Source organism: Nansenia antarctica, assembly GCF_963989245.1.
Source record: "Nansenia antarctica genome assembly, chromosome: 2".
NCBI lineage: Eukaryota > Metazoa > Chordata > Actinopteri > Argentiniformes > Microstomatidae > Nansenia > Nansenia antarctica.
The window spans coordinates 1948748-1961247 of NC_137675.1; the positions used below are offsets into that span (position 1 = coordinate 1948748).

A 12500-nucleotide genomic window follows, 5' to 3' on the forward strand; every position below is an offset into this window, starting at 1 on the left:
TATTTTAATGAACTTTGCAGATTTATTTCTGGCATCACTTGCATGTAATGTAATGTAAAGAGTAGTAGAGGGTGCAAACTGCTGAGTAAAATGAGGTAGGCTAGGCACTAGGCAACCAAAAGAATACAAAAACAAAAATAAATACTTGTACAGAGTACAAAAGTTTTGCTTTGCTTCACTCATCTCATAGTAGAACGCGCCTTCTTAGCACTGTAACGTTAAGACAACATTTTTAGCTATTTGATAAGTATCGCTTTGATGACAACGTAAAATAATGTAAGAAGGCTTTTAACGTAACGATATCGTTAGCCAATAACAAGCTAACTAGCTTACCGAGACGAGCCATCGTCTTCCTCGTCATCTGCCACAACGTGCTTCCTTTTTAGATGCTCGCGCATCATAGACGTGCTGCCATGATAAGCGAGTTCAGCTTTGCAAATTTTACATTTTACATTCTTTTTTTCAACGTTGTGGTTGAAATGCTCCCACACTTTGGTACGAGGACAGGAAGACATTTCTCTGTTTGTTTTTCCGGGGAAGTCACGTGTGCCCCGGATGACCGACACTGCGCATGTACATCAAAGACACTGGGAGACGCTAGCCAGTGGCAGCTTCAGGGAAGAAAAACGAATGCTTATCGAATGAAATGAATGGTCTTTATTGTCATTGATATAGTACAGGTACCAAACAACGAAATTTGGGAGGGGGGGCTCCCCTGGTGCTAGGCAAAAAAAAAAAAAAAAGCTTATTTCAGCTCCAAAAAACATGCGACTACGGCGATTACCAAATATGTCGGCAACGATTTTGGTAGTCGACGTCGTCGTGACTAGTCGACTAATCGTGGCAGCCTTACCCAGAACTAGCTGGCTGAGGGGGCATCTCCCTAGAGTCTCTCTGTGGGTAAGGGCTTTGTTGTGGAGCGTGTCAGGGTGACTTTCTTTTAGGTGGTTGTAAAATTTAAACACTCTCTTTTGAATTTTTATAATTAGTGGGTATCGTCCTAATTCTGCTCTGCATGCGTTATTTGGTGTTTTGCGTTGGATACGAAGAATGGATTTGCAGAACTCTGAATGCAGAGTCTCAATTTGGTGTTTGTCCCATTTTGCAAAATCTTGGTTGGCAGGTGGACCCCAGACCTCGCAACCATAGAGGGAAATGGGTTCTATAACGGAGTCCAATTATTTGAGCCAGATTTGAATAGGGATGTCTAACTTGATGTTCCTTTTGATCGCGTAAAAAGCCCTCCTTGCCTTATCTCTCAGGTCGTTCACAGCTTTGTTGAAGCTACCTGTGGTGCTGATGTTTAGGCCGAGGTAGGTATAATTCTTTGTATGTTCTAGGGCAATTGTATCTAGGAAGAATTTGAATTTGTGGTGCTGGAGGCTGGATCTTTTTTGGAAAATCATAATTTTCGTCTTAGTGAGATTCACTGTCAAGGCCCAGGTCTGGGAGAATTGGTATAGAAGGTCGAGGTGCTGTTGTAGCCCTTCTTTGGTTGGGGACAGCAGCACCAGGTCATCAGCAAACAGTAGACATTTGACTTCTGTGTCTACTAGGGGGATGCCAGGTGCTGCAGACTGCTCTAATGTTTTTGCCAAACTGTTGATATAGATCTATAGATGTTGAAGAGGGTTGGACTCAAGCTGCATCCCTGTCTAACCCCCCGGCTTTGGGAAAAGAAGTCTGTGTGGTTTTTGCCAATCTTAACAGCACACTTGTTGTTAGTGTACATTGACTTTATGATGTCGTAGGTTTTTCCTCCAACACCATTTTCCAACAGTGTGAATAGCAGACCTTTGTGCCAAATTAAATCAAAGGCTTTTTTGAAATCTACGAAGCAGGCGAATAGTTTCCTTTTGTTTTTGTTTATTTGGTTGTCAATTAGGGTGCTGAGGGTGAATATATGGTCTGTTGTATGATACTTTGGTAAAAAACCAATTTGGGATTTGCTTAGGACATTGTTTACAGTGAGGTAATGTAGGAGTCTGTGGTTGATGATCATACAGAGGATTTTCCCAAGGTTGCTGTTGACACAGATCCCACGGTAGTTATTTGGATCAGATTTATCTCCACTTTTGTGGAGCGGCGTTATCAATCCTTGGTTCCAAATATTGGGGAAGATCCCAGAGCTAAGGACAATGTTGAAGAGTTTTAATATAGCCAATTGGAATTTGACGTCTGTGAATTTTAGCATTTCATTTAGGATGCCATCGACACCACAGGCCTTCTTAGTTTCGAGTGAATTTATTTTGTCCTGTACTTCCTTTAGTGTAATTGGAGAGTCTAGCGGGTAGGGCTGCAACGATTAGTCGACTAGCCACGACTAATCGATTACGAAAATTCGTCGACGTGAAATTGTGTTGTCGACTAATCGCATAAAAATATATATACAAACATTTTTTTTTTTTTTTTAAACGGGAGCCATGCAAGAATCAGCTGGGTAAGTTTTAGCTAACGTTGTTAGCCAACTGGCTAACGTTATATTGTTAGGGTCGTAATGTTTATGTTAGCTTTACTGTTACATGTTGGAAAACAACGTCTCATGGACAGGGCTGTACATGCTATGAGCGTTTGTGCTATTAATTTATTTGCCCTGTGGCACGCATGTGACAGACAGAGGCGCTTGTATGTAACGTTACGTAGCAGGGGTTTTCCATGTTGAAGCCAGGAGAACGCGAGATGAAATGAAGTGAGGGGTGGTCGCTATTAAAATACCAGGTAGTCATGGTGGATGATCATGAATGATGCTTGATAAGTGAATGCTATTTCAATTATGTTGAGTCCACCAGCGAGCTGTCTGTAAGATAAACAGCGCCAAGCGTAGCCTACTAACGTGAGCTGTCTGTAGTCTAGCCAGCAATGCTAGCTAGCCAATCAACTAGCTCTGTGAGCAGCTGTAGCTTGGCGTAACGTTAGGTTAGATAGCTAGTTAAGCCGGATTTATGCTTCTGCGTCGCCATTTACGCGCAGCGAAAAGCCACACGACTAATCGAAAAAATAATCGACAGATTAGTCGACTACCAAAATAATCGTTAGTTGCAGCCCTAGTTCTGGTAGTCTTTTATGGCTGACTCTAAACTTTGTAGTTTACCCTGTCTCTCTCTGTCTGTCTCTCTCTGTCTCTCTCTCTCTGTCTGTCTCTCTCTCTCTGTCTCTCTCTCTCTCTGTCTGCCATTCTCTCTCTGATGTTGCTCATGTGACGTTGCTTAATAAAAGGAGTCTGTCCCTCATTGGAGTCAGTTGATTGAAGCTCTTTGTGCTTTAGAGGTTCTACTCAGCCTAGTAAGAGTCTATTCCCCCCCCACCCAGGCGCTGTCTGAGTCGCTGGCCAAGCAGCTGTGGATGGTGCTGCAGAGGGCCATGGTGACGGTCAGGCAGGACCCCACCATGCTGGTGTCGGTGGTCCGGGTGATCGAGCGCGAGGAGAAGATCGACCGGCGGACCCTGGACCGCCAGAAGCAGACGGGGTTCATCCCCCCAGGACGCCCCAAGGGCTGGAAGGTGCGGACCTATCTCTCTCTCTCTGTCTCTCTCTCTCTCTCTCTCTCTCTCTCTCTCTCTCTCTCTCTCTCTCTCTCTCTCTCTGTCTCTCTCTCTCTCTCTCTCTCTCTCTCTCTCTGTCTCTGTCTCTGTCTCTCTCTCTCTGTCTCTCTCTCTCTCTCTCTCTCTGTCTCTGTCTCTGTCTCTCTCTCTCTCTCTGTCTCTCTCTCTGTCTCTATCTCTGTCTCTGTCTCTCTCTCTCTGTCTCTCTCTCTCTCTCTCTCTCTCTGTCTCTCTCTCTCTCTCTGTCTCTCTCTCTGTCTCTGTCTCTGTCTCTGTCTCTCTCTCTCTGTCTCTCTCTCTGTCTCTCTCTCTCTCTCTCTCTCTCTCTGTCTCTCTCTCTCTCTCTCTCTCTCTCTCTCTCTCTCTCTCTCTCTCTCTCTCTCTCTCTCTCTCTCTCTCTCTCTCTCTGTCTCTTTGATTAAAGCACTTTGAGCTGCGACGTTTGCAGGAAAAGCGCTCTACAAATAAAAGTTATCATCATTATTATTATTATTATTAAATCCACTACCAAGGCCACCATGTTTGAGAAGCTGGAGGCCACGGTGAGCACGCGCATCGAGGGCACCCAGCTCCAGACCCGCAAGTCGGACAAGATGTGGCTGGTGCGTCTGCTGGAGTTCACCCGGAAGTACGTCCTGGACGACCTGGTGGTGGTGAGGAACCTGATGACCCAGTGCTTCCCGCCCCACTACAACATGTTCCACCGCTTCTTTGGCCTGTACCACGGCGCCGTGGCCCTGAAGGTGCAGGAGCTGGCGGGGGAGGACCTGGAGGCCAACGAGATCGTCTCCCTGCTCACCTGGGTCCTCAACACCTACAAGAGGTAGACACCCCCCCTCTGTCTCTCTCTTTCTCCCTCTCTCCCTCTGTCTGTCTCTCTCTCTCTCCCTTTGTCTCTCTCTCCCTCTGTCTCTCTCTCTCTCTCCCTCTGTCTCTGTCTCTCTTTCTCCCTCTGTCTCTGTCTCTCTTTCTCCCTCTCTCCCCCCTCTCTCTCTCTCCCCCTCTCTTTCTCTCTCCTTCCCTCCCTCCCTCTCTCTCCCTCTTTCTCCCCCCCTCCCTCCCTCTCCCTCTCTATCCCTCCCCCCCTCCCTCTCCCTCTCTATCCCTCCCTCCTCCCCCCCCTCTCTCTCTCCTCTCTCTCTCTCTCTCTCTCTCTCTCTCTCTCTCTCTCTCTCTCTCTCTCTCTCTCTCTCTCTCTCTCTGTCTCTCAGTCAGTCAGTCAGTCAGTCAGTCCTCTCCAGAGCGTGTGTGTGTGTGATAATGGAACCTGGCCTCAGTGTAAAGAGCAATTAGCTGAATATTTAAAGAAGCGGAACGCTCCCCAGACATGCCATCTGAGACGCATGTAACAGGCATGTATATGTGCATGGCGTGCAGCAGGAGTGTGTGTGTGTGTGTGTGTGTGTGTGTGTGTGTATAAAATCAGCAAATCAGCATTTGAAATTGCCGACTCTAAGCCCTACAGAGTGATGTCTAATCCTACAGTAATACTGTACACCAGGGCTACATTTGGGGACAGTTTAACGGTATCAGAAATGTGATACTGTGTGTGTGTGTGTGTGTGTGTGTGTGCGTGTAGTGAGGAGATGATGGGGCATCCAGAGCTGAGGGCGGAGTGTGACGTCAGCCTGCTGGAGCCTCTGCTGCCCCAGGAGGTGGTGGACGACCTGCTCAGCAAATACGTACACACCTTCACTGTGAGTACACACACACACACACACACACCTTCACTGTGAGTACACACACACACACACACACACCTTCACTGTGAGTACACACACACACACACACACACACCTTCACTGTGAGTACACACACACACACACACACACACACACACCTTCACTGTGAGTACACACACACACACACACACACCTTCACTGTGAGTACACACACACACACACACACACACCTTCACTGTGAGTACACACACACACACACACACACACACACACCTTCACTGTGAGTACACACACACACACACACACACCTTCACTGTGAGTACACACACACACACACACACACACACCTTCACTGTGAGTACACACACACACACACACACACCTTCACTGTGAGTACACACACACACACACACACACACCTTCACTGTGAGTACACACACACACACACACACACACACACACACCTTCACTGTGAGTACACACACACACACACACACCTTCACTGTGAGTACACACACACACACACACACACACACACCTTCACTGTGAGTACACACACACACACACACACACACACACACACCTTCACTGTGAGTACACACACACACACCTTCACTGTGAGTACACACACACACACACACACACACCTTCACTGTGAGTACACACACACACACACACACACACACCTTCACTGTGAGTACACACACACACACACACACACACACACCTTCACTGTGAGTACACACACACACACACACACACACCTTCACTGTGAGTACACACACACACACACACACACACACACACACCTTCACTGTGAGTACACACACACACACACACACACACCTTCACTGTGAGTACACACACACACACACCTTCACTGTGAGTACACACACACACACACACACACACACCTTCACTGTGAGTACACACACACACACACACACACACACCTTCACTGTGAGTACACACACACACACACACACCTTCACTGTGAGTACACACACACACACACACCTTCACTGTGAGTACACACACACACACCTTCACTGTGAGTACACACACACACACACACACACACACACACACACCTTCACTGTGAGTACACACACACACACACACACACACACACCTTCACTGTGAGTACACACACACACACACACACACACACACACACCTTCACTGTGAGTACACACACACACACACCTTCACTGTGAGTACACACACACACACACACACACCTTCACTGTGAGTACACACACACACACACACCTTCACTGTGAGTACACACACACACACCTTCACTGTGAGTACACACACACACACACACCAGGGTTTCCGTTAACCGGTAATTACCGGTCTTTGTCCGGTAAAATTTGTTGAAGTCCGACAAATTTAAAACTCTTCGGTCATAATGTCCGGTGAAAATAATTCCCTCTTAAAACCCTTCTGCGCCGAAATGTACCTCTGCCGGCACAAATCCGCACCCAACATTGTAATTACCGTAATTTCTAAACGGTTTGTGCTATCGAAAAAATTCCAACTGTCCCTGAAAGCTGAGATGTTGCACTTCAACCAACATATAGGGTATAAAATGTGACGTGACGACATTCTCAGAGTCAGTTTACTCACAGTGAAGGCGGAGGAGGAGTTGTACTCCCGAGTCCGATTAAGTATGATTTGACAGGCAGTTAAACTAAATGCCTTCCCAACCAGCGAGACCTGGTTATAGAAATGCCGTTGTTTTATTGATAAAAAAAGGGTAAAACTGGAAAGAGAAAATAGAAAACTCACATTAATCCCAAACAATTTAACAGACTTCAGTTAACGTAATGTGGAGTCCGTTCATTGATCGATGCAGTCTGTTCAGTTCCCAGTGTGGCGCGCGTTCAGCGCTGGACATAATGGCATAGCGCGCATGCGAATCATGTTATATTATTATATATTATATAGCTCGCATCTAATCGTATCGGATGAGAAATAGACATTAAACGGCATATATAGGCTAGGCTACACAACAGTAATCACCGTGACAAACAGCTATATTATATGATGACCGGAATATCTCACGTTTGTCCGGTAAATTGAAATCTTCCCGGACACGATGACCGGTGCCAATTTTTTCTAACGGAAACCCTGACACACACACACCTTCACTGTGAGTACACACACACACCTTCACTGTGAGTACACACACACACACCTTCACTGTGAGTACACACACACACCTTCACTGTGAGTACACACACACACACACACACACCTTCACTGTGAGTACACACACACACACACACACACACACACACACACACACCTTCACTGTGAGTACACACACACACACACACACCTTCACTGTGAGTACACACACACACACACACCTTCACTCTGAGTACACACACACACACCTTCACTGTGAGTACACACACACACACACACACACACACACACACACACCTTTACTGTGAGTAGACACACACACACACACACACCTTCACTGTGAGTACCAGGGTTTCCGTTAACCGGTAATTCCCGGACTTTGTCCGGTAAAAGTTGTTGAAGTCCGACAAATTGAAAACTCGTCGGACATAAATGTCCGGTGAAAATAATTCCCTCTAAGCACAATTTGAATACAATTCGCTAAAGTTCACATTCTGATTCCTTCTATTTTAAAAAAGACGAATATATAGGCTATGTATTTATTTTATTATGATATGATTTGACACCGGCATGATGATGACTCCTAATGTGTAGGCTGCCTATGCGAAACAGCGGTTGTTTCCGGTGTGCGCTATAACTCGTGCACAATCGAGTCGAGGCAGAGAGGAGGATAGCGATGTTTCTCTCTGTGATAGTGTGATTATGCAAGCCTTTTCTGAAAGGGATGAGAACCCGATTGTTTCAGCTTCTCCCAGGGAGAAAGTGGTAGAGTTACCATCCTCCCCGAGTCCTACCATACCATCCGCTGACAGCCTATCTCTGCCTGTAACCGGCGAGCGATTGCGTGTCGCTCAAGTAGCTGATCAGTCATTAAACAAATGTTTTTTACATGCAGCTAGTGAGGAATCTGAAATAGGGGGCAACGTAGTTTATTTCCTTAACGATGGGATATTAATGCGTAAATGGTCTCCTCCTAATGCAAATGGTTGTGAGTGGAATACTGTAAAACAAGTGGTTGTGCCTGTGGGTTATAGACAACAGGTGTTATCTGTAGCACATGAGAGCCAGTGGTCAGGACATTTAGGTATAACTAAAACTTATCAGCTGATATTGAAATATTTCTTTTGGCCCGGACTGAAGGCGGATGTTGCCAAGCACTGCCGCTGTTGCCATACTTGTCAGATGGCGGGTAAGCCTAATCAATCCATTCCACCCGCACCATTGCATCCCATTCCTGCTATAGGGGAGCCATTTGAACGTGTAATAATTGATTGTGTTGGACCTTTGCCTAGGACTAAAAGTGGAAGTCAGTATTTGCTTACTATTATGTGCGCTGCTACTCGTTTTCCCGAAGCTGTTCCGTTGCGTAACATATCAGCCAGCTCAGTGGTGAAAGCTTTAACAACGTTTTTTTCCACATTCGGTCTTCCTCTTGTTATACAATCTGACCAGGGCACTAACTTTCAGTCTAAGCTTTTCAAACAAGCCCTAAGAACGTTAGGGGTACGATGTCACGCCAGAAGCCTACATGCTTGCACTGTTCAATAAAATGTTATACATCTAGACATTGTGGTATTTCTTTATATACGTATCCCAGCCTGCCTATTGTTTCTCAATAAACAGTTATGTTCTCCTCATTGACATACTCCCGAGTCCGATTAAGTATGATTTGACAGGCAGCTAAACGAAATGCCTTCCCAACCAGCGAGACCTGGTTATAGAAATGACGTTGTTTTATTGATAAAAAAAAGGGTAAAACTGGAAAGAGAAAATAGAAAACTCACATTAATCCCAAACAATTTAACAAACTTCAGTTAACGTAATGTGGAGTCTGTTCATTGATCGATGCTGTCTGTTCAGTTCCCAGTGAGGCGCCCGTTCAGCGCTGGACATAATGGCATAGCGCGCATGCGAATCATGTTATATTATTATATATTATATAGCTCGCATCTAATCGTATCGGATGAGAAATAGACATTAAATGGCATATATAGGCCGCTACACAACAGTAATCACCGCGACAAACAGCTATATTAGTTTTTTTTTTTTTTTTTTTTTTTTTTTTTCTTTTTTATATTTTAATATGATGACCGGAATATATCACGTTTGTCCGGTAAATCGAAATCTTCCCGGACACGATGTCCGGCGGCAATTTTTTCTAACGGAAACCCTGGTGAGTACACACACACACACACACCTTCACTGTGAGTACACACACACACACCTTCACTGTGAGTACACACACCTTCACTGTGAGTACACACACACACACACACACACACACACACACCTTCACTGTGAGTACACACACACACACACCTTCACTGTGAGTACACACACACACACACACACACACACACACACACACACACCTTCACTGTGAGTACACACACACCTTCACTGTGAGTACACACACACACACCTTCACTGTGAGTACACACACACACCTTCACTGTGAGTACACACACACACACACCTTCACTGTGAGTACACACACACACACACCTTCACTGTGAGTACACACACACACACACACACACACACCTTTACTGTGAGTACACACACACATTAGGGCCAATACGTATTCAACACATCAACAATGTTTTAATTCAACATATTTCCATTGCAGCTATCCATAGGAAAATGACACCAGAAATTGATATTAACATTTTTTTATTTATTTTTTTAATAAATCAATAAAGTGGAATGACACAGAGAAAAGTATTGAACAAAAAAAGCAGTATAGTATTAAAATGATGATGCCACTAATGAGTTCTCCTTCCTGTGCTAATTACATCCAGCTGGTTAGTGCAGGTATGTGGGGAGGTACGTCCACCAGCTGGGTTAGTGCAGGTAGGTGGGGAGGTACTGTACGTCCACCAGCTGGGTTAGTGCAGGTAGGTGGGGAGGCACGTCCACCAGCTGGGTTAGTGCAGGTAGTTGGGGAGGTACCACCACCAGCGTTTCCCACCTCTGAATGCCGGTAAACAAACCGTTTGTCACCGAGCTTTCCCGCAAGAAACATCTCATGAAACACCTCACCTCTCTCACCCCCCCTCTCTCCCTGCCTCCCCCCTCCCCTCTCTCTCCCTGTCTCACCCCCTCACCTCTCTCACCCCCTGCCTCCCCCCCCTCACCTCTCTCACCCCCTCTCTCTCCCTGTCTCCCCTCACCTCTCTCTCCCCCCCCGCCCCCCCTCCAGTCCAACATCACAGGCTGGCTGAGGAAGGCCCTGGAGACGGACAGGAAGGACTGGCAGAAGGACACGGAGCCTGAGGCCGACCAGGACGGATACTACCAGACCACCCTGCCTGCTATCGTGTTCCAGGTACACACACACACAGCTACTTCCTCCTCATGAACAAGCCTACTGTAGAAAATTGACTATCATCCCCAAGCACACCCCATATACCATCGTTTCTCAACGGGGGCGGTACCGCCCCCCAGGGGGCGTTCAGACAACATCGGGGGCGCTGGAACAAATATTTTTTAAAGGGGGGCGTTGAGGTGTTCTTGGGGGGCGTTCACGCATAAAGTATTTTTCTCATGAAAAACAGCTGTGTTATTACGGGCACATTCGTAAATGCACGAACGGTCAGTTCGCTCGGACAAACCGTGTTTTCAGTCAGAGCGCCCATCTCTGAGCGCTCTGAACTTGGCCGGGCTCTGTGACGCAGACACACGTAGCGCAGCGCCCAAAAAAATTAAAGTGAGTGTCATCAAGAAGATGGAGAAGCTAAAAACTCAGCTAGCAAAGGCAGAGCTTTTGATAGTTTCCAATGTGTCTGGGTAAGCTGCATTGTAGAAGAGTCTTGACAGTTCATGTACAGTGCAGAAATTGCAATACTATGCTACGATAGAAAGAACCCCGGTTCATCCCATCTGTAACATCATGTTGACCAATGCCCAACTTCTATGAGTGTTTTCCTTGTAGGCTATGCTTGAGTGACATATGTTTCAGTTTGTGGGCTCATTGTAATTGTTGCGTTCGCTTCGTTCGCTTCCTTTCAATACAGCTTATTTAATTTAGTTAAAATGAGTGCTAATACCATACCACCATACCAGAACATCACAGCAGGAACAACCTATCTCAAAAAAGCGATCGTAATAAACCAGTCCTGAAAGCTCTCTGTCGCTGACCAATAATCGAACCTAGAGAAATCAGCTACGAATGTCCCCTCCCCTCGCAAGTTCATCACAGTATATTACATAAATGTATTACTGTTAAGTGTTGTTGTGGATGTTATCCCTAGTGCCCTTCTGAGGTTAGCATTGCGAAGTGTTTGCAAACTAAAATATACGATCGCTTTTTTGTGATATGTTGCTTCTCTTGTGATGTCCTGGAAACGAACGCATCAGCTGCAGCATCTTTTGTATTGATCAGCTGTCAGCAGTGTTATTACGGGTACGTTCGTAAATGCACGAACGGTCAGTTCGCTCGGACAAAACCGTGTTTTCAGTCAGAGCGCCCATCTCTGAGCGCTCCCAGAGCGCAGAGCTCTGAACTTTGGAACTTTGTTATGTTTTGAAATGTTTTGATATGAGAAATTCGAAGTGGTCAGTTTATGAAAATAATACCATAGAATACTAAATAAAATATTAAAATAATAGCCCCCTAGCGTTTGCCGCCATATTGTGACACCACCCCCCCAAAGTCCAATCAAAAATGAATAAATATTAGCATCATAAAACAGCAATTTGGAGAAATGCAACACCAGCACACTTAAAAAAAACTAACAATGTTAGTTGTAATGTACAGTTCTGCATCCTACTGTTTGTTCTGCATCGGACATGTGTGAAATTGCTGCTGTTCCTAGCGGTCTGTTTGTATTCTCTGATGTTGTCTGAGTTTGTTTAACACTCAGAAACAGCATTTTTATTCACATTCACATGGCTTTTCTGCTCTCTGGTAAACTAATGATAATGATATTCCAACTGCCCAGTTAAATCCAATCTATTATTTGGCATTCAGTGACATGCTTTTTAAATTATATAACACAGAATATTAATCAACATTCATATTTAGGGAAGAAAATAAGCCAACTTTTTTGATGGGGGGCGGTAAGAGGCCTGGATAATGGACAGGGGGGCGCTGGCCCCAAAAAGGTTGAGAACCAC

At 45.6% G+C, this 12500-nt stretch overlaps 1 protein-coding gene across 3 annotated transcripts in view; it reads left to right on the top strand.

Moving 5' to 3' along the window:
- exoc3 (exocyst complex component 3) overlaps positions 1 to 12500 on the top strand; it is a 29625-nt gene that overhangs the window by 8535 nt on the left and 8590 nt on the right. For all 3 annotated transcript variants that reach the window (XM_080524393.1, XM_080524395.1, XM_080524394.1), the window contains exons 5-8: positions 3310 to 3501; positions 4056 to 4366; positions 5123 to 5240; positions 10585 to 10710. In XM_080524393.1, coding sequence (XP_080380519.1) covers positions 3310 to 3501; positions 4056 to 4366; positions 5123 to 5240; positions 10585 to 10710 — 747 coding nt within the window. The remainder of the gene's footprint in view (positions 1 to 3309; positions 3502 to 4055; positions 4367 to 5122; positions 5241 to 10584; positions 10711 to 12500) is intronic.